General features: G+C 39.9%; 1 protein-coding gene across 3 annotated transcripts in view; it reads right to left on the bottom strand.

The window, feature by feature from the left end:
- LOC134633781 (disintegrin and metalloproteinase domain-containing protein 12-like) overlaps positions 1 to 23,849 on the bottom strand; it is a 79,375-nt gene that overhangs the window by 10,692 nt on the left and 44,834 nt on the right. For all 3 annotated transcript variants that reach the window (XM_063482833.1, XM_065471596.1, XM_065471595.1), the window contains 8 exons: positions 23,429 to 23,505; positions 21,267 to 21,453; positions 14,435 to 14,500; positions 13,773 to 13,844; positions 13,201 to 13,370; positions 12,075 to 12,159; positions 10,399 to 10,547; positions 3,797 to 3,974 (listed from right to left, as the gene is read on the bottom strand). In XM_063482833.1, coding sequence (XP_063338903.1) covers positions 3,797 to 3,974; positions 10,399 to 10,547; positions 12,075 to 12,159; positions 13,201 to 13,370; positions 13,773 to 13,844; positions 14,435 to 14,500; positions 21,267 to 21,453; positions 23,429 to 23,505 — 984 coding nt within the window. The remainder of the gene's footprint in view (positions 1 to 3,796; positions 3,975 to 10,398; positions 10,548 to 12,074; positions 12,160 to 13,200; positions 13,371 to 13,772; positions 13,845 to 14,434; positions 14,501 to 21,266; positions 21,454 to 23,428; positions 23,506 to 23,849) is intronic.

The raw sequence follows: 23,849 nt of genomic DNA, 5'->3' as shown, positions 1-23,849 counted from the left end.
TCGAAAAACAACATTTCCATCTGATAGGATTTTTTCAGACCCCAGAAACCATGTTGAACTCAATAGTAAAATGAACAGGAGAGAAAAGAAAAGGACACACCCTGCAGAAACCCTAAATAAGCAAGCAAATGTTCTGTAATGTAAAGAAATTGGCTTGTGTGAACAAAGAAGCCAAAATACTTTTTTAAGTTAGCATAACACTCAAGAATCCAACTAAGGCAATGTCTGAAGAGAGAACAAAGAAAAACTTAAGTTTAAATGAATGAAACTTTAGATTATATAAACACAGACGATGCTATTTTACAAGCAAATTGTAAAAGACTGATTTACACAACACTTCCGCAGCTAATAACTCCACTTCAGTTCAGGCAGGTGTGACAATAGCAATCAAAAACTTAACCCACACTCTGCTGCCATAATATAAGGCTCACTCAGGTATTCTTCGTATTTTCAGATGCAATTCTTTTGAATACAAATGTAAGCAATCTACAGAAGTTACTTTGCTTACTAAACTGGTTTGATAATTTAAATAGGCAAAGGTTATCTTAATTTATATACAACTATTTGGAATATTTAAGTGAAACTTCAGCAATCAACATTCCAAACTGCTCACTTTTTAGCTTGAGTAAAAAAAATCAAGAACATATTTAGTATTGATAAGCCAAGCACTTCCGCAAGGAATCTATAACAGCCTTAACTCTTCTGGGAAGGCTTGGCGTTCCACAAGGTTTAGGAACGTGTTTATGTGAATTTTTGACCATTCCTCTAGAAGCCTGTTTGTGAGGTCAGAAGAAGGTCTGGCTTGCAGTCTCTCCTCTATTTCATCCCAAAGCTGTTCTTTTGGATTGAAGTCAGGACTCTGTGCAGGCCAGTCAAGTTCTTCCACACCAAACTTCCGCATCCATGTCGCTATGGACCTTTGTTTTGTGCGCTGGGCGATCGTGGCTCAAGAGTTAGGAGTTCGCCTTGTAATCGGAAGGTTGCCGGTTCGAACCCCGGCTTGGACAGTCTTGGTCGTTGTGTCCTTGGGCAAGACACTTCACCCGTTGCCTACTGGTGGTGGTCAGAGGGCCCGGTGGCGCCAGTGTTCGGCAGCCTCGCCTCTGTCAGTGCGCCCCAGGGTGGCTGTGGCTACAATGTAGCTTACCATCACCAGTATGTGAATGGGTGGATGACTGGATATGTAAAGCGCTTTGGGGTCCTTAGGGACCAGTAAAGCGCTATATAAATACAGGCCATTTACCATTTTTGTTTTGTGCGCTGGTGCACGGTCATGTTGGAACAAGAAGGGGCCGTCCCCAAACTGTTCCCACACTACACTGTTCTTGAGCTAATCTGAAGGCCACGTGAAGTTTGGAGGTCTGTAGCTATTAACTCTGTAGAAAGTTGCGCACTATTAGCCTCAGCATCCACTCACCCCGCTTTGTGACTTTACTTGGTTTACCGCTTTGTGACTGAGTTGCTGTCATTCCCAGTCACTTCCACTTTGTAATAATTCCACTATTAGTTGACTGTGGATATTTATTAGTGAGTCCATTTCTCGCCTGGACTTGTTGCACAGGTGGCATCCTATCACGGTACCATGCTGGAATTCATTGAGCTCCTGAGACAGTACCTGCCTAGGTACTTGATTTTATACACCTGTGGCTATGGAAAGGATTGGAACACCTCAATTCAATGATTTGGATGGGTGAGTTAATACTTTTAGCAATAACGATTATGGTTTAGAAAAATTAAACTCCATTTGACAACTTTTGTGAGGCTGAGGCATTTCAGTGAAGACTGTAAAACATCCTGAACATGAGGTGTTCTGGACCTCCACTAGGAGGAGGTCCCAGGGCAGACCCAGGATATATCAGAGATATTAAACCTATTAGTGCTCCCCTGGAAAAGCTGCGGGTGCTGGCCAGGGACAGAGAAATAAGGGTGTCCACCCCAGACATAAAGCAGAAAATGGATGGACGGATGGATGGATGGATGGATGGACGGATGGATGGATGGACTAGAAAACATTTGTGGCATGGTTGTGATAGATCACAGCACATTTAAAACAATTCTGTGAGCTTTTGTAAAATATTATATGTAGAAATAGTGGTGACGGTGGGGACTATGATATAATCCAATATTGAAAAAATGTATGCCAAAAGGAGGTTTAAGCTCAGCATACAAATATGCCCTATTTTTTTTTAAACTACGGTTATAAATTTACAGGCATCTCCAACTTTGTCCGGTTTCCCAAGAATGTTCCAGGTGCAGACATGGAGGCTGATGAAAAAACGAGGGGACTGTTCCCAATCAGTGCATTAATTTTAAAAAAATCTTTTAATCATGCAGCTTTAGGGGCAGCTATAGATTCCATTCCATTTATCTGAAATAGAGCAGGTGCGATACAAATGAGTGACATGCTCTGTTTACATTTTTGTCACTCAGCATGCCATCACTTCTTTCATTGCTCTGGTTGGTTTAGGTCATTCAGATAGCATCCAGAGGCATTTTGGAGAGAGAGAGAGAGAGAGGGGAGATCTACAATAACATTTCCCATCTCACTGTTGAGGACCATCTGTTTCCTGTTAGCCTCTGTTGTGACCCATGCACCGCACCAATCAGTAACACTGCTTTCCAATACACATGGAAGCAAGAATTCAATCAAGACTCAGAATATACGATATGCACTGTGTGTGTGTGCTTGTGCATATATGATCTCATGCAGGTTGTCTGGACCCCTGAGGGTCAGCTCTTTTCCTTTTGCCATTATAGTCTGAATATGCAGCAAGAGTTGGGAGGAAGTGGATGGATGTAGCTGGCAGGGGACACAGCTGATGTGATGGGCCTTCCAAAGCTTCTTTCAGTCTGAAAACCATTAAGGGCCTTTCCCATGGTCCCTGGGGCCAAAAAGAGGCAGAGAAGTAACGCTGAAAAGAAGTAGCCAGTGATTGTGAGGAGCAGGACCCAGAGTTTTTAATGAGGCTTTTTAATGGCGGAGAGGGGTGCTGGCTGAGAACTCTGATCTGGCCTGAGTTGGCATGACTCTGCTCAGTTTTGTGGAGAGCTTTATTATTGTTGCTGGCTCAGGTCCGGGTAGCTTATGTTAGTTCTTTGTTTTTAAGGACAAGGCCACTTTCAGTCTGACCCTGACTGAAACTTGAGCAGCTCACAAAAAGACTCATGGGGCGTAAAAGCATAAACAAATTACGAAAGACAACAAGGCGTTCTCTCATTTAGGCTATTATGTAATTCAAAATATCCCTCTAAATCACAATAGATGTCTCCTTCATATTTCATAATTCGATAAGCAGCTCACCTCTGCTAATTGTCAGCCGAATCACGATTATCTGTTTTATCATCCTGCACTTGTAACAGTTGGCAACATGCACTACCATTAAATATGTGCATGCCAATGCAGATTCATTTAAATAATTCACTAGTTGACAGTGTGAAACTGTCAGCAGTGCTTCCTCTCAGTGTACTGTATCACAATTAGACATCAACTCTCCAAAACATGTCTTCTTTCCACTGATTGAATTAATCCATACTCATATCTTTAACCTAATTATCAGAAGAATTTGTTTGCAATACAAAAGCTTTGTGCCACTAGATTTGAAGCTGAGGTGAACTACTTGTGTCAGGGCAGCACACCCCTCTAGCATTTCTCCTTATTTAATTTGCTGTAGAATGGAAAACATAATTAACAATGATTTATGAGTAGCAGCTAAGAGTTTTTGGCAAAAGCTGCAAGAGGCCTGAAAATAAAAACATTTTTTTTTATTTTTTTTATTATGACCTACAGCACCCTCACCTCCAGTTCTCCACAGTCACACTCCTCTCCCTCCTCCACATAGCCGTTGCCACATTTCTGCCCACCATAAAGCACTTTGACCTCTGGCATATTGAAGAGACACATTCCAACGCCTTTTTCGAAACTAGCCGTGAGGTCCTTCCTGCTGCAGCTGCTGAACACCGTAGGAAAAGGATACCTGCGAGTGAAGGAAATGTTACGTGAGTCACACAAATAGAGAGAGAGCAAGAAGACAACTGAGATCCCCCCACGAGGGCCCTCTTTAGTCTGATGTAATCAGGGCTAATTGCTGCTAATCACAAAATCAATTAACCACTAGAGCTCAGCGAGCTCTCCAAAGTTCCATCAGCATATGAACAGCACAGGGCCCCTGTGACTTCTCTCTCCATGGAGAGTGGGAGATCTGATTAGACATATTTTATGAGAAAAGGATTATGAACACTCAACCCAAAAAGTGCTTCCTCTGCAAGACGTACAACACCCATAAATTTAGGAGAAATAGGGGATTGTGTGTTTTTAATATTGTTTTTGGAACAGACAGAGAGGGTGGTCTGCTCCGTGGGGAAAGCACTCGGCCCAAGGCTGTGTCTGCCAAAAGCTTTGTTAAAGACCTCATGTGGCTTTATTGAGCTTTTCTGTGATAATATAGTGCCTTAGATGACAGCGTCTGTGTAAAATGTGCATGAATAAGTCCAGATTGTATCTCATTCTTTGTGACTCCTGATACAAAAGCACCATATGAGATTTTTAATACTCCACTGACACAATAAAACTCAGCACAAAGCTGGAATGGGTGAATATATATGTAATCTTCAAACTTATATCAGTGCTGGTCTTCATAGATAAGTACATGCATGAGACAATTCGTGGATGATTTGATACCCAAATGTCTCGTTCAACCGGTGTGATGAAGGACCCTTGAATTTTTTTAAATGTACATTCTCATCAGGGCCCCTCGAGTCTGGAGAGACCCGCCTGAGATAAGCAGATAAGTCTCACTGAATAAGTGACCTCTTTAAAAATCACTTCCTCTTTCATGTGAAGCCATCTCTCATAGTCTCAGTTTTCTATTATTCTCTTATCGTTGTCTTTCTTCATTGTTTATTGTTTCTGCTCTATTGCTTTTATTCTTTTATTGATATTTATTATTTAAATTGTCATCTTGTATCTTGCATTTTGCACCTATCCCCGCCAACTTCACCGTAGATTTATCTTGTTTTGTTGGACCTTAATGATCGGCTTTATTCTGCTTTCTTGCTAGTCTGTAAAAGCCCTTTTGAAAAAGGGTGCCATTTAAATAAAATGTATTATTATCGTGCCATTTTATTATTTATGCCATCAACACTAATGCTGACCCTTTACTACCTCTGCCACCCACGTGCCTGTTCGTGCCTGTGGCTTTAAAAGCCTGATTTTCTTTCCTTTGCATGGGAAAGAGAGGCCTTTTCTACCATATAAAACACATCTATCTTGAACCTGGCCACAGCAGCAACGTGCTCAACAACTGAATATTATAGACACAGTCAAACATGAAATCCAGACTAGTAAAACTTTACTGGCATTAATTTGATGATATTTTTATGTAATTTTTAAAGGTTTTTCTGGTGGATTGTTGACAGGAAATGTCACAACTCCAAACAACCCACAATTCTTCACTTCACTGAGGTCAGTATGAATGTAGTAGAGCTGTTGAGACCCACTGGCTGTATTGCACACAAGCTATAAAACACTTACTCTTTGGAATCTTTGACTTCTGAGAAGGAGAAACCTCTGTGTAACTTAATGCTGGCAACTCTTTCAAACTGTGTTTCCCTCTGATTGGGTTTTCACATCTAATACAGCTCTAAATATGTCATGACACTTTGTGAATGTTTGACACGGCCTCATTCTTGGCTTGTCTTTGATTTCCAACATGTGCGGAGGCGGCTTACATCACCCCTCGCTGCTGACCCCCCCACCCCGTTCGCAGGTTGCATTAGGTAAAAGTGGGTTACCTCGAAGCAGATCTCCAGACATTTTGGATTAAAGCAAAAGATCAGAGTGGCTTTGTAATGAAATGAAATGGTGAAAGGAAAGAGCAGTAAAGACAGCTGTAGTAATAACCATAATTGTGCCCTCTTTCCCCCTCCTCCTCCTCTCTGATCAACAGCTGTCAAGACTGCTGTTCAACAAGCAGGGCACTTCCTTAGCAACTGCTGTTGTTGATTTCCTCCTTGCCCCCAAAGCCTGAGCCAAAATTGCCCGTTGAAAAGTTGAACCCCCTCCTTCGTTGCATTCATTCAGTTTCCATGAACTCAGCCCTGCTCTTCAATTACCAGCCTGTGCAATGCATGACAAAACTCTCACGTCCGTCTTTTTTTCTTTTTGTAACTCTTGAGATACATGAGCTGCTCAGGGATCCAGCTGTTCTTTATGAGAGGCAATACACAAATAATTGGTATACCCTAACAATCTGGAGGTGGGAGGAGGAATAATGACTGTGAAAAGGCAGAGGCACCAATGATTTACAGTGGATGGCATTTAGCAGCTGCAGTCCTCAGGGCTAGCAGGCCATTGCCAAGGCCAGTAATGGCTGGCACATCTGGTGCATACGGTGAACTGGAAATGCTGAAGACAACCACTCATCGTCTCGGCCAAAAGACCCAGTTTGACTCAATCTTGTTCCCAGCTGATCTCATTCTTGTCTTGGTTTAAGTCGAATTGCCTTGCCTTTACGACAAGTCTTTGTTCCGTCTTATCGAACTCAATGTTTCCCACCCACTCGTGCTCCAATTCCAGTATAGATTGAATGTTTTTTGTGCTCTCTGGTTCATCTCCGACTTATAGTCAGTGTTTGACAGTTGGCTCCTAAGCTTCAGAGGTCCAGCATTTGATGGTTGAAAGAGAGTACAAAACAATCACTGACTACAGTGTAGCAACATCGATGCAAATGGAGAGAATGGGGAGGTCTATGATAAGGAATAATATCCAGATTTATGGCAGGACTTAATGATCTGCACAGCACACAATACAGAGACATTTGTTTGTGTTTGTTTGTTTTGTTTGAAGAGGTGAAATAAGTAAGTAATCTTTAAAGGAAGATATATCTGACAAAATGTCCTGCCTCCCTACTTATTTCTTATTAAAACATAAAATAACCAACACACGAGTGTCATCTTAATATGAGCGTTTGCTGTAAACTATGACCTTAAAGCCAAACCCTATTATACCAGTGATTAGTGGCAAAGTATCACATTAAAATTCAGAGAGCCCTTAGACCCAAATTTAGCTCAGCGGGGCTTTTTCCTCACAGCCTTTCCGTCCTTGCAGTTCAGATCACAAAAATTCAATTTATACAGCATCTTTTCAGCCATGAAACAGCGATGAGGTTATGAATCAGATCTTCTGCAATATCCAATGAGAATATTTTTTAAAATACCAAATTAGCCATTTACTGACATACATTTAGGAAGACCTAATGTTCTGGCACAATTGTGAACAAAGAAAATTTGAAACTGAACATGACAACTGACGAACAAAACGACTGCTGCTTTACCAGATATTTCATATGGATTTTTACAGATTCCTTAATGCAAGTAGAGCCTGAGCTCTAAGCAATGCCATTAGGGCATATGATCTGTTGTTACTCCTTGATGCCATGTCAGCCCGGCCTTGTTGTAGATACTGAAGAGCATTGTTTTCCCCACGGAGCCAATTAAACAAGGCGCACTAGTGAGTTCCTGTTCATCATTGGGGCATGAGTCACATTTCCATGGCATGCCTTTGACTCACTTTCTGTGATTTCTAATTATTTAATGACAAAACATATATATCAGCTCTGTGTTACAGTCATTTTGCAACACACTCTCTTTCAGAACATATCAAGGACATGCATGTCCATCAACTTAAATGGCAAGCTTACATCTGCAGTATGGTACACATTTAAAGCAAATTAATGGCTTTCTGATTCATCAGAAATACTGAATTTACTGTTTAATGCTTCAGCGTTGTTACAATTTCTTCTGCAAATCAAGATAGTAGACATATTTTTTTTTAAAAAAATCAGTGCTATCTGCATATACCTAAGAGCCAATATCTTTTAGCTAGAATGACGTGTCAGTTTTTCTAAAATTATGAGAATCATTACTCTTTTTTATTTTTGAAAACCAAGACGCTCTATCCCATTTTGATTTGAGCCAAGCTGCTGTTCAGTCAGAATGTAGTCTATACTCTCTTTTTTCATTCTCATGTCCTGTACACCCTGCTGTATGTTTTATGAGCTCAACATCTTACTTTATGGCCCTTGCAATAAACAGCTTCCATCCAGAAAGCTGCACTTTCTGAATGAAAGCACAAAAACCGGTCAATAAACAGTAAACCAGATCATCAAACCTGGAGCTCAGGCACAACGAGATAAAACGGAAGAGGACTGGAAGACTAATGCACAACTGTAGTTTCTGCATTAGTCTTTCAAAGACATGGATTTCTCATGTTTGTGCAAACACACACGTGCTCATGTGTCCACAAAAGAGCGATGAGCTCATTTGCTGTGTTTGTGTTTGTGCGTTTGTCGAGGAGATATAATCTCAAAGGATGAGAAATACCAGTGTGTTCTCATTTAGAGCTAATGGGTGGATGGAGAGATGGATAGAGAGGAGGACACAACAAATGGCCGTGACCAGTGTGAACAGGAAACAAGCAGTCCTCTGTGCAGATGTGTAGTTGGCACTTGGTCAGCTTGCAGTTTTATTGCCCGCCCCCCATCATCTACCCCACAAACACTCTCTACCCCACAGTAACAATGACAAACTGGATCTCATTATCTCCTTTGCCTTATTCCTGGAGCCACAGCAAGGCCAGGAGAGTTTGAAGGGTACCTGTATATAAGCAACAATGTTCCTGTGAACCTACAATTACTCTGTGCTGTTTGACTAAAACAAAAGAGACTTATGAAAAAAAATGGTACTCATGATTGACTGAGTGTAGGCGAGCTTTGCCAGTACTTTCAATTACAGAATGGAGGGGCTGATAATCAGACAGGCATTTGTGCCGGTTCTTTCCAGAGCAGGCCTTGAGTAGAGGTGTGTATGATAACACGGTTTAGTAAAAATATCTGATTTTCTCTCTAAAAAGAAAAACAGAATTCGGGTAATTTGAGCAAAATGTTTGTAGAAATATAGTGCTTTTAAGCAACTGCAAAAGAAACTGCAGGGGCCTTGAGCTGGACCCATGGGGGAAACTTTATGGTACTGACCTGGAATAAATCAAGAGGCAGAATGAGAGAATGTAGAGTTCCTAAACATCCTTATTTAAATGTATTGGTTCCTTAATCCTGGATTAAAAAGCAGGGCAGAAATATTGAGCAAAGAGGAGGAGTAGAGGGGATTATTTTTAAAACCAAGGACTAAATAATTTCTTTCTTTTGTCTGCTATAATAAAAAAAAAGCAAACAGTCTCCGTGGAGAAAAACATGCTAAATATTCATGTATTATTTAATTTGCCTTTATTTAAAGTGTGGCACAAACACCTTTTTTCACATTCAGAGAGGTTCATCATTGCTACATGCAACTTCAGATTCAAACAGTAAGCAGAAGGTGGTGGGTTTTGCCTACATTAAAACTACCGTTTTCAGGGGTCTTCAATTATTTACTTGGGGCTGCTAAGAGATTTTCCAGCATTAAAGTTGCATGTATATCAAAGAATAGCGTCACTCTAACTGTCTGTGAAAAGGGGAGAGCCAGACAGACAAGAGTAGGAGAGCAAAGGAAACACAAAACCATTTTATTTCTACTTCAACAAACATTTCTTTCACTTTTTAATATATTCACTCTGTTGCCATATTTGGCAAAGACCTTGACCAGGAATACCCTCAATCAGAGTATAACGTAAATCTACACTTCTTACGACTCGGTTGTTTTCTAAGTCTATAATAAGGAATACTGTTACGGTGTTTTTCATGGGCTTGGGCCAAACCAAATAGAGAGGGATGTTTCCAGCATAAACACCAGTCGGAGGCTCCCACAGACCACAAGGCCTTGGCTGAAACAGACACCCCAATGTTTCTACCCAGAACGTCCTCTGCATCTGCTGGGTCTACTATAAGATGTCAAGACACTGCAGACCATGGTGAGCAATTAGATGTAATTGAGCTGTTGAATTTTAAGCCATTTTGTCACTCAGATACTCTTAATGAGCAACTTTCTTGTTTCCACATGTACAGTACACATCTTTAGTCTGCAAGACATCATCTGCATTATGTCAGGGAATAAGTCAGTCAGTGTCTTGTGCTGTCACGGCCCTGCACTGCCACTGAACTACTGGCTTCCCATTCGGAGTGAGTCATATTGCCTTGGGGCATTAGCACAGCTGTTGAATCTGCCATAAACCCAATGGCCCAACAGTTAATTGGCATCATTTGCTTACTGCTCAGCAAACAATAAATTACAAGGGAAGAGCATGTGGAATTATGTTTACATAAGATCGCAATCAGGGTTTTTTGAGGACACTTACTGTACTTAATGAGTACATTAATTTAAATTAGTGATAGTTTTATATTATAATGATGTATTTTAGATGTGTGCGTGTGTTTTTTAAGATGGGGTGGAGCCGAAACTGTGACTCACCCAGTGGAGGGAGTCATGATGCAGCCTCCACGATCCACAGTCACTCTACAGCCGCACCCCCGTTCTGGCGTGTCATGGTTCATCCCAAAGTTGTGTCCAAGCTCGTGGGCCAGAGTGACTGCAGCACCCAGGGGGTTGTCTGAATGGTCCTGCAAAAGAGATCAATCACAAAACGTGCCATCTTACCTCATCTCCCCTCAAACCTCTTTACCTCGTGATTCAGAGCTATCTCTGTATTTCCAGGCTAGACATGAATCCATGAAGCAATATCCATTATTAAATTTGCTCAGTATACAGATCTGTCGCAGCAACAATAGCAGAAGCTAATTAAGAACAGACGTTTCTGATTGCATTCTCTGAGGAAAATACCAAATAACAAAAAAATTAATGCAAGCCAAATTGTTGTTCCCCATAGGAGCCACTGGAGAAACATTACTCAAAACAAGTGAGTGTAATTGCATATTGCCAAGATTAAACAAACAATTCTGTTGAATCTGTGCTTATCAGAGCATTTCTTCTGCTCGACACTGAGGCACAGAAATGAGCTATGAAAGCAGACTGCGGGCTGTCACCTTCAGCTCGCTTGTCAAACTCTGACAGAGGCAGATGTGCTGCTTCATCTTCACAAATAAAGACATCCTCTCGGCAAATAGGTTGGAAGACAAAGAAAAACCAAAAGGCCTCGGTGAGAATCAGACACTCAATTTTGGCAGGACAGAAATTAAAAATAGACAGTGTTAGCAGATGCACAGTAAAGATGAACCTACAGTGGCACACAGAGTGAAACCTGATGTTTGCTGGGGATTTTCTGCAAGGTGTTCAAAGCATTAACACACAAAGAGGGCATATAAATAATATACAGTAGATGGCTATCATGGATGCAAAGCTGTACATGTCAGACCACCTCACTTTTGGAGTCTCTCGTCACAGCGCGTTATTTTGTAGCACTGTGCAAATCAAGCTTAGGCTGCTGAACTGCTCTGCTGGGGGCTTTTGAAAGAAACAGTCAGCTATTTTGAGTGCAATCCAAATGTGCTGCCCAGATTCATGCAAATAAGTTGGATTATGTTTCCTGGAAAAACCCATTCAGACTCATTTACCAACAGATGAGGCTGAGGAGCTCAGGAGGGCACGTCACGCAACCGTCTGTGCTTTGTCTCACCACACCAATGAAATGAATATGACATTTAGGGCTGGTGAATGGAGATTCCTCATGTCTGACATGTCTAAGATTTAACTGCCTGGAGAGAGAGCAATGAGACCCACAGGGAAAGCCTAACTAATGAGTTCAAAGGTAGCTGGTAAATGAAGAGACACAACCCGGTCAAACACGGTCATCTGTGGCTGGGGGTTAATCCCCATTTCTACAGCCTTAAGTATGTGTGCATACAGTATACAGTTCTATCCTAATGATCCAGTCCCTACTTTACCATCTGCAGGACAAGAGTGAAGAACCATCTGGCGACCAAACCTAACCAGCCAGCCAGGCCTTTAAGACTGAAATAATAGGATGACTTGTGCTAATGCAACACATTAAAGTTCTGTGATGATTCATTATTTATGGCTTGCATTTTCATTCAGCTTGTGATCCCTTAAAATGTATTAAATACGATTCAGTGGCGTTTCCCATATATACCCTCCTCACACCCTTCTTAAAAACACACTTATTAGCCTACCATGACGATTCCTCCTGACTGCTCCGCTGTGCACATACTCATGATGGGTGCCATACCAATAGTGGTTCCCTGGAAATACACCCCACTGAAAATGAGAACACAGTGGTTACTATATTACTCAAATATGCAGCCATGTATGTGTTCACACTTCTGTCATTAAAGGCGCCGTTGAGGATTTCTGACCACTAGCAATATGCAGCGTTTCCTGTAACAGAAGATGATGTTTTGAAGACTGCTGCGGGTCCACCAGTGCAAATGTGCTCTGGCAGCTGCATTTCAAAAACATATATTAAGGCTTTCATACAAGGGCAGGAAACATTTCATTTGCTTCTAATTTGTCGTGAATGCCAAATAAGCTGAAGCTTTATTCAAAATCGGGAGCATACGGCCAAGTTAGCAGCTGTGTGAAACTATACATCACGTTAGATAAATGCCCACACATCTCGGCTTACAGTTTTAAGTGTTTTACTGACAGACCAACAACTACTGTATCACTGCTACTGTTAATGTCTTTCCACTGACTAAAAATGATATATTCGTTAAAAATTTCCACCTCATGTTTCTGTTAACATTTGTTTCACTGGCAGCTGTAACAGAGCCATTGTTCTCTGAATTTTTTCTTTTTTAGCCGTGGTTGTTTTGTTAACATTCATCTACCAAATGAGAGGGGTAACAACTGTGTAAAGACCCAAACACCCATCATGTCTCCTTGACAGCGCCTGTGTGGCTAGCATCTACCCACATACCGTAGGATGGGTCGTTCTGTAACTGGAGGACAATGTAGGCTATAAAAATGGTTAAAAATGACCTTTTACTTTATAATTTTGTGTTATGTATTTAAAAAATCAAATAAAAAAACATATAAGGATCGGCGGTATCAAAGGTACACATTTTATGACATATTTTTGCACGGGTTTTGCAGATGTTTTAAAAGGTGGGAGTTCAATTTTTTGTAGTCATGTGTTTATTTTAGAAACTGTACACCACCCAGTAAATTGGGTAGCTCCAAAGAATAACCATCAACTGTACTACTAAGCATCATATTTTGTTTAGTTTCGAATAAAGAAAACCTTTCATACAAAGGATTTATCCTAAACACAGGCATTGCATCTCTATGCTACAGTACCTGATTAGCTGGGCGTTGTCATGTGGCTTTTGAGGCAACAGCTTGACCTTTCTCCAGTCCAGGAACTCGTGCAAGGTAGTAAATGGGTCCTGGGTTATGGGACACTTGTCCACATCACTCCACACCTCCAGCCCCACGAGAGCCACACGGATATTCAGAGCCCTGTAGAACTAACAGTTTGGAGTCGGAAGCAGGGAGAGGGATGCGATTATAGATGTGTTTAATATTTTTGCCACTGTCTTTACTGCAAATTACCTATTAACCACAAATGCTATAGAAAAAGTCACTTAAAACCGAAAGTGGCTCTGTATAAGTCCTTAAATATTTATCAGCGTATGGCTCTCCATATGAATAAATCAGCTTTTTGCTTCTGTTGTGTTTAACAGCCACCCACGGCACAATCTATTAAACTGGCTGCATCACAAAATTTCCCAGCCAAGTTATGAAATTGATCATCCATTCATAATCCAATCAACCTCTGCCCGCAGGTCGGTCAATTCTCACCAGGCTTAATGTGACCTCTAATAAATCACAATCCACCACTGCATTCCCTCTTTGGATTCAATTGTTACCTTGTCCACGTAATTAGCAATCTCAGCCAGCCGCTGCTTGACTTTGTCCATGTCCTTGCCTTGCTTCTGAAACTGAACAATACAAGTAGAGAGAATGAAGCAAAGAGCTGCCCTCTTGAATGCTTATTACCCTCAAAGATAGTATTTTGGACATATCGCATTATAGTGTAATACTGTATCAGTTGTAGAAATGTCTTCATAGGGTGCGCTCTAGCCCCCATTCTTGCCACTGCTGCTGTAGCTGTTATCATCAAAAGGCTCCTCGGTAAAGGTTATGCTGAAAAGATAACCTCAACTGCTTTGTATTATATTCAGAATTTATTCAGGCTCTAAAGCATGTGACTTTGACCCATGTGTCTCAAACTAGTGAGAAACTGTTTCTTCTTTTAGCTTTCTTAAAAGGTCTAAGAGCCCACATAAGGAACGGTCTCATTTGTGAATCAAGTGGTCAGTGATGTATGCAGCGGGATGTAGATGGAGCTGGAGAGCGAAATGGGTGAGCGAGTGGACGCATCAGAGCTGACACAAAGGCAGTGGTGGCGCCTTCTTATCTGTGTCTCAAGGGGAAGGAAGCTAGCTTGGGATCTGGTCTTTGAGCCTCTTTATATTGGAAGTCAGCAGGAAGATGAAGAGGATGACGAGACCGTTTGACCTCTGCTTACCTCTCGGTTGTCAGCCACGATGATCAGCTCCACATACTTGGTTGTAGTCTGGGCATGGCGTTTATGCTGCAAGAGGTAAATGAAAGGGAGTGGACAGGCAACAGTTGGATGGAAAGCAGAAAAGGATGAAAGATGGAGGAACGGGAGGTATGAATCCAAGGAAGAAAAGCAAATGACAGAGGAGGTGGAGGGTGCAAATAACAAAACAATAAACCAGGGGATGAGAAGAAAGGAGTAGGGAGGAGAGGGTAGAGAGAGAAGGACGTTAGTAAGGAGCACTTTACTGCAGCTTTCTGGAAAGGGCAGCCTAAATTCAGCAGGTGGCCACTCAAGATGGCTTTTCACCTGAACTGCACTCTACACAAAAGGCAGCAGAAATGAGAATCAGCGAAAAACAATCAGCTACGCTTCACATCTGACCCAGTAAGAGCCACTAAGGTCACACAAATCTGATAACACTCCAAACGAATCGCTATTGTTTGTTTAGTGCAGTGCTGCATGGTCTGTTGACACACAATATAAAAAAAAATGAATTGATTTTCTTTATAAAACTTAAAAAGATTTTGATTTGCTAAATAGATATAAAATACAATTTTCAGACAAATTTATGGGGATTTTACCAGCGGTTTTTTTTTGTTTGTTTTTTTGCACCCAGAGGACTCTCCCCCAGATCGTTATTATAAAGAATGCAGGTTTAACCCTCTGGGGTCCAGAGTATAATTGGCCGTTTTTGACTACTTTTGATTTTACCTTTATATTTTACTTTTAAAAACTGTTTATCTTGCCTTGTTTGGTATCATTATTTTCAGCACAACCTCAAATATCTGAAATTGGAGTTATTTTTTCATTTTGACATACTATATTAGCACAATTGATCTAAATTCAGACAAAAAATTTAAAATCTGAGTAGAAATAAGGTATATTTTTACTATAAAAACCACAAACATGTCTAATGAATCATTTTCATAACTTGAAATGCAAATAAAAATTGCACATTTCTAAAAATTATGCACAAGTTTTGCAAACAACAAAGTTATATGGTACTATTTACCTAAAAATACAGCCAAGGCCTCGGGCGTTTTTTATATAACCATTTAAAACTATTTACAGAACAATCAGGTGTTCTGCATCAAATAAGAAGGCACACAAATTATTTGTGCCACTCCAAAAACAGAGTTTCTGTTCATTATAAGACAGAGGAGAATACCACAGGCCTTAACCCTGCAGGTCTGACAACAGGAGGTGTATCAGTCCAGTTTTCCACGCGCCGGCGCGTCCGTCGACCCCAGAGGGTTAAGGCACTGGGCATGGAAGCTACACCCATCGTTTATATACAGTCTAATGGATATTCAGCTCTTTTTTGTGTGGTCAGAGATTGTGAGTATTCAACCTGTTTTGAATAGACAGGAAAACGGTGTGAAACTAAAATGAAAATTTTTGAAATAATATCAGTTACAGCAGCGAGTATACTTAAGACACAGCATCCAGTATTGCGCAAAAGTCTTGGGCCACCCCTGATTTCTTTGTATTTTGGTAGGAAAATGAGAAAAAAAAAGTACAGCGACTTATTGAAACGTTTATAAATGTATATGGAAATACAAAATATAAGGGAAAAAAAGCTTAAAAATCAATATTTAGTTGATCACCTTTATTCAACAAATGCTGGATCAACGTTTTCTGACAGGTCTTTGTGGATTTCTGAGAGCAGTAAATACTGCTGTAGATTGTTTTTTAGGTCTTCCACTCTACTTTGCCCAATTTTCTTAATGTTTTTAAGGACAGACTGCACACCATGCCCAGATATGCCAAGTTTTTGGCTAATAGCTCTTTGGGAATCACCTCATTAATACAAAATGCTATTTTATGTCTGTGAACCTGTATTCCTGTGGCATTTTTCATAGATTGAGCTAAAGAAAAAGAATACAAATTATGTGTTTTGTGACAGACTGTTAGTAACAAAACGCCTTAAGAAATGATCTCTGTTATGTCTAGACACAACATTGGAGTCATCCCTTAAATTAGATGCCGTTTTTAATGCTTGAATAAGCATTAAACAGTACTTGAGTCTGACTCCTTGGACGTAAAATATAAAGAATAATGGCCTGGCTGAGGATTTTTAAAGGTAAAATTGTTATTGCTAAAATTGTTAGGCTGACATTTTAATACTAAACAGGAGTGTTCTGTCCTATTTAAGTTATTTACCATTACCATTACTGCTAATTAGCATTAAATTGAAAAACATTGAATGGAATGTCATTAGTGTTTGGGCATAAACTGGTTCATTAAAATTTTGATCTAATGGTATTTATGAAAGGAAACTTATAAAATCACCATTGTGATGATGATGCAACTTCTATAAATCCAATTGTAAAAGAATTCACAGCCTGTGGTCGCAAAGTACAAACCGGTCACATGCTTTGGCATCAACTACTTGATACAACACGCGGCGCTACAGTCTGTTTCACCTGCATATAGGTACACACATGCACACAATCTTGTTCTTTCCACTCACACACTTGCAGATCCTGCGAGCTAAAGGTTCTGACTTCACACCATGGCCCTCTTTCAACCTGAGCCTCTTTATCCTTGCTGGCCTGGCAGCTTGGATCCTCTCTGCTCTTATCTGCCTCCTCCATAGATAAGCCAGGATGGGCAAGTGTGCTCTAAATACACCCTATGGTGATTAAGTCTCTAGGAGGCCACTGGGGAGGAAAATACACACAAATACTGTTCTTTCAACTCAGTGAAGAGCAATGTTGTTCTGGAGGAGAATCCAGTCAGTTAGAGTCATAGGTCTAAATGTACAATAGATACTTTCTAGCATCTTTATCAAAATAAAACTGAAACTGCTATGGGAACAGGAAACACTGCTAATTTAAAGTGGAACACAAACCTGTTATCCTATTTATAACATCTATCTTATCTAACATCTATCTGCAAAATTGGGGATAACCACTTTTTTTCTACATTTTTTCCCCAAATGTACTAAGCATGACACACCCTTCATTGATGAAACTTCCACTGGTGTGCATAAAAAACTCAACCTAGAGAATCAACCTAGCAAATGGAGTGAAAGAGGATGCATCTGCAGGGCAGCAGATGCTGATGTGGTATACACCCTCAACCTACCAAAGGAGGTGATGTGATGTCTGTATTTAGTTTAGGCTAGCATGTATAAGCTCATAGTTCTTTAATATGAATTACAGCACACTTCAGAAATGACTCTTCCATGTGCTATGATCTGTTTCAAGCATGAAAGACAAGATACTCAAATCATGGTCATTATGGATAGTCACATTTTCAACATGGGTCCTTGTTAGAATTCATGTTGCTGACGTGCTGTTCCTCTCAGCAAGCCATCATAGCTCTCTACCTTTTTCAGCCTCATCTGATGTTCATCATCGAGGGGCACTCTTGTCAACACACCTTTTAATCTTTAGACCCTCAAGCAGGGTACTTTGCAGTTTATCAAAGCTACAGTGCACACCTCTGTGCCCCCGTGTAACATGCTGAGATGAACCTGCATGCCTTCTGCTAAGTACAGCAAATAAGGCTTCGTGCTTTTTGATGTACTTCTTCTATCTTTGCTACACTAAACTCTGTTTATTACCATACTCTTTGCTATATTAACAAGATTGCTTGCTAGGCTCTTTCGCCATTAGTTAGACATTGATGTCTAAAACATTGTCTCCTCTGTTTTCACATTTTTAACTTGACAATGGGGTTGCGACATTAGACATCCTGATGAATAAACTGCATCTTAGTGGAGATGATTTGCATTCTAATTCTGACATCTCTTAGCATATAATGAGTGTTAGGGACATAGTGCTTTAAATGAATTAGAGGGAACATTTTGATCCAATAAAACAAATAAAAGTTCATTTTTCACACGGGTATAATCCATCTGAACTTCTAAATTGCGTTGTTGTCAGGATTTGTTCACTTGTGCTAAATCTTTGTAGCCCTCTTAAGATTTAAGACAATGCTTGCCACTAAAGCCAGCGCTATAATCATTTACAGATATCAAGCTCTACAATAAAACATCAGAAAATCCCTAATACTGGAGAAATAAATAAATATAACAATGTGAAAACACAGGATGTTTTAGCCAGTTTACCCATATGTTTGGTCTGCGTCCCACACTGATCTCAATGAAATGGTTGCAAAAATAAAAATCAGTTTTAACTAAAGCCCTGGAAAGTCCCTCACATTTTTTCTGCATTATGATTTTAGTATGTTTGCTTAGCCTCCAACTGGAACATCTGTTTCATCTTATGCACCACCTATATCCGAGTCCTTCCCTGGACTAATCTGCTTAATCAGCCATGTTTGTCCACTCCTGCTTTACCTCACCCCAAAGATAAAGATGACTGGAGTTTATGTTTTTCACTTATCAGTGCTCATCATCTGTAAAGCTTATGCTTTCTGAGGTTAGAAACTCCCCAGGGCCGTGCCCCTTGTGATTTATCTCTATGCTCAGTGTTGTAGCAGGGGGCAGAGTGGGATGGGGTTTCTTAAAAGCAATCTCTTTAATTCTGGATGGTCCTGCTGGAGGCCGTAAGCACAACCCAGCAGTTTCATCTCACATTAAGAGCAAATGCTATTGCTAAACAGCGAATGTACTTTTTTCACAGGCTTTTTTTTAAAACTGCTCTCCTAACACACTCCAGAGCATCTGTCAGAACCGAATGAGCTGATGATTCAACAAGTATCGGCTTCAAAAATATATATCCTGTCACTGTTCATATCTGCATTTTATATTCTCTGAAGTCCAGAAAATCAAACTGAAATATTTCTCACTAGCTAGTTGATGCAGCTGGTCATCTTTACATCTTTTTCAGAGCCTCACGTGATTATAATATCATCCTTAATGCATAAACAAAAAACAAAAGAAAGTGTTAATTTCTTACTGGGGACTGTAATGTTCTCTTAAGTCTATGAAACAGAGAGAGTTTTGCCTGTGGTAGCTGCTCTGTGAAGACATATTTAATAGCTAACTACTAATTTTAGCATACTGTCATAACCATCAGTCCCATAAAGAGGCTGCACAAAAGAACTTTAGAGACATTTTTTTAAAGGGGTTAATATATCATAGAGTGCTGTGAAAAAAATCACCCCTTATTTCTTTATATTTTGCTTCCAAGGAGCCAGACTTCTTTAATTGTTTAAAGTAGTCTTGAGCAACAGTTCTTCAGGCCTTATCAAAGGTCTTTTATCTCATCTAAACATTTTGCTGAACCTGACCATGTTCAGAAAAACGTACTTAACACTGACCTATGAATCATTCAAGCCTAAAAAGGCTTGAACGGACTCAACGGATGAACCAGTGTTGTGTTTACACATAGCAGACAACTTAGCAAAGAGGCCATTTTAAGTTTCTTTCCATTTATTTGGTTGAATCTACAAAAAATGCCAAAGATAACACAATTATCTTTGATTTACTTTTGGACCAATAAGGTGGTTCCCCAAAAGCTATTAGCTAAAAACTTATATCTTGGCATGGTGTTCATTGTGTCCTCAAAAGAATTTCGGGAAACTGAACCAGTGGATGGCAAATGAAGCAGTTTCCTACAGCAGATGAACCGCATCCAAAAGTCATGTCATTAGGAAGGGAAAAGAAATCCAAAAAAGACCTGATACAAGATCTAAGAAATGCATCTGGTCGTTTAATTAATCCACTTACTGTTCACCAAAGCTTCATCTGAAATGATCTCAGCATGAACAGTTGCTGTAAAGAAGCCATTCTGATGGAATGAAAACTGAGAGAAAAGTCTGAGGTAGCCAAATCACACATTAACTGGACTGAAAATCAGTGGTACTATGGAGTGATGAATCTTTATCGGGAAGTTAGAAATATTTTGGTTCAAATTGTCTTCAATGTTGTAGAGCGGGTTAGGAAAATGTACAACAATGAGTGTCTAGAGACAAGTTTAAAACATGGCGGAGGCTCTGTCATAGTTTTTGACTGCATTTCAGCCAGTGGTGCTGGAGATTGGCGGAAAATTGGTGGAATTATGAATGCAAAAAAGTACCATCAGATTTTGATCCACCATATAATACCATCTGGAAAGCACCTGATTTGCAGCATGACAATGATCCCAAACACACTTCCAATGCAGTAAAAGCATACCTAGATAGATAGATAACACACACAATGGAAAAATACTGGTTATTGACTGGCCTCCCCAGAGCCTGAAGTGCAATATATTTGAAGCAGGGTGGGATCATCTTGACAGAAAGTGGAACAAAAGGAAGCCGACATCCAAAAATGAGGTTCGACTATCCTTCAAGAACTCTGGAGAGCTTAGACTAAAAATTGCAAGAAAGCTTACCTAAGGGAGTTCAGGCTATGATGAAGAAGAATGGTGGTCATACTAAATACTGACTAGAAAGCTCATTAGAACTGTACAAACTCTGGTTTTGCCTTATATACTGTATTTACATGTGTTCCTATAAATCCCATTTTCCCCAAAAAACATAAAGAAATTGATGGCGGCTCAAGACTTTTGTACATTACTAGATAATTTATCAATTATAGTGGACCAGGTATAAATAGTTAGTCCTATTAAAGATATGTCTTTAGTTTTCACTGAAGTTAAATGTTTAAACTACAAAGAAGGCTGAAAGCTAAAACTTTTTCTCTGCTCTGCCTGATTTTATGATCTGACTTATTTGGAAAGAAAAAAAAGACAGGTTGAAAGGCCAGGGATCTAAAGTTCAAACCATGACCCCAGTCAGAGAGTGTACCTTTGTTGAATGAAAATAAAATCACATACTACATACTGAGAGTTTACTAGCTGTAGAAAAAAAATATGTGTTTAATAATCCTTACCCTTGTGCTAAAAGCCTTGAATGGGCTGCCGTCTGTGTGCGCAGATGAATAGGTTGTGTTGAAATCATGGCCACAGGTGCCAGGAGCAAAATTGAGGTGTTCAGCTGTGTAAATCCAGTGAGTCCCATCAGAGCGATCAGCACATGGTTCCAGTACATAGGATCTTTCGCCAAGAGATATAAAACCCCTGCAGAACGAGGAAGAGGCTATCACAGGTGCAAATATCGACAATGCAATAAAAAATAATCAAACGCGATGACCAAGATAACATGTCATTAGCGATGAGTGTACCCATTGTGCATAAACTGTAAGATTCTGTAAACCTTGCACAATGTTCACAATCACACAAACTCGTACTGAACCAACCCCAAGCCTGACTGCTGCAAACACAAATGGGGAGCTATTTGTCTCTGTGAGCAGGTCAAGAATTGTGTAGCTTCCTGTCAAAACTGTTCTGGTGATCTGTTATTATTATGCAGACAGGTTTAAGAATAACTGAAATAAATGAATAAATATCAAGACTGAGGTCAGCAGAATGAGCTTCACAATCAGGCATATCCCTCTGCAGAGGGTGTCGACATCTGGCTGCTTCATGAAAACATTCCTGATTGCGTCCAGTGATATTGCTGCAATCATTACTCCTCACTGACATTTGCAGTGCGCTTCGACAACACTGAAATCCTCCACTTGCCTTAAAAACCTTAATGAATGTCAGGTTTAAGGATTGGCAACAGTACATGGGGTTTTACCTTGGTTTGCATGGTTTGCAGAAAATTCAGTATTTACTAACACAAATTAAGCAGCCAGAGAGGTTTTAAACAAACCAACAAATTAGCCATCATCTAAACCATTAAAACTTGGAGTAAAGCCATTAATGCATCATAACTATTGGTTATAACTTTCCTCTTTGCACAGACAAAAACTTGTGCACAGCCCAAATTTTACCTGGAAGCTGATGTGTGCAGCTAAACTGGGAGCTTGTTTAAAACTTGGCCAATGTTATTAAGAGTATTTGCCCAAAATGTACCACTCCAGCTTCAACAGTTTAGTTGAGGGGGTTAGAGGTGTGGTGTACTCAGAATATAGCTATCAACCCCAAGTGAATTTAGTAGTGGTTTATTTCTAATGACAGACATTAATAATGTGTTCCAATATGTCATTTTGGGCATAATAGGAAAAAGATGAATTCATTATTTTACTCTATACACAAAATATAATAGTGCATCTTTTTAAATAAGACAATACTCAAAGAACTGTCAATTACATCATGCTTGCTTTACCATTGTTCTTCCTTCAAAACTTCAAATTTGTCAGTATAAAAGTTGTCGGCTTGGTGCTACTTGCTGCAGGAGAGGCTGGATCTTTGGATGGTTAGAGGTCAATCAGTGACAAATGCGGCCCCGCCCCCCACAACACTGAATTGGATGAGCGGGAGAACATGGATGACGTCTTATTTTTGTGTATTGGACATTTTAAATATTTCTTTCTTTCCTACCATGTTATCTACTGTCATCCAGATATAAAATATGCTGATGTTTCCATTTAATAATCCAGAGCATTAAACATAATATTTACATATTTGCTTTTAAGCAAAGCAGAATGCTTGGAAGCTAAGGTAGGATTAATTTAAACATTATAATATAGTAATGCTATCCAAATACTGTATACTAAAACATCAACCGATATTACCTTATTATTATGAGGTTATTACAATTTTATAACTATGTGAAAATTCAAACTTCTTATTTCTAGCAGCTTATCAAATTGTTACCAAACTATTACGCTAAACTACGCTGTTTGTTACCCTACTATTACCACTTTATTACTCAGATGTAATAGAAAACTGCTACTGAGGGATTTTTGGCAATGTGGAGAACAAAAAAACAAAAAAAGAAAAACAAATCTAAGCAATCAAACAGTGTATAGAACATTATATTATGATAAGCAATTTTGCATATTTGCATATTGCATTTTATGCATATTTTAAGTGACTTTAAATCTATACTATGTACCGTTCTAGCGACACCTGGCACTACAGTATAAACTTTTCCAGGTCCCAAAGCAGAGAGATCAGGGTTAGCTTGTTGAATGTATCACTAAGCTTTTACACCTGTGGTGTCATGTCAAAAAATGGGAAACAAACTAGCGCCTGGCACACTTACTTAATCCCAGCACAAGTGCTGAGGCTCACATCCGAATTGTCATGACCCTCCACCTTACCATGGTAGTAGCAGTTTGCCTGAGGGAGCACAAAACAAACAAAACAATAGGATTTTAAACTCAACACAGAAGGAATAGAGCAGCAGCGTGTAAAACAAAACAGGAGTCGGGTTTTAAGCAGAGTTCACCCCAATCAGCCCCAGGTGTTACACTGTAACTGTGAAATACGAGTAAATTAACTATAAGGGAATAGTATTTTGCCAGCTTAGCAAAAGCCATTCCTGCTCATCACCACAGGCTAATGATGGTTGAAATCTGAGTTCCACATTTCCCAGCACAAGCTTTGCTTTCTGCCGTATTCCCAGGTACCCACTTTCACGGACCACCTGTCAAGCTGCAGCAGGGAGTAAAGAAAGTGAATTA

This window comes from Pelmatolapia mariae, linkage group LG8 (assembly GCF_036321145.2).
Source record: "Pelmatolapia mariae isolate MD_Pm_ZW linkage group LG8, Pm_UMD_F_2, whole genome shotgun sequence".
NCBI classification, from domain to species: domain Eukaryota; kingdom Metazoa; phylum Chordata; class Actinopteri; order Cichliformes; family Cichlidae; genus Pelmatolapia; species Pelmatolapia mariae.
This window is presented reverse-complemented; position numbering and strand designations above follow the sequence as displayed.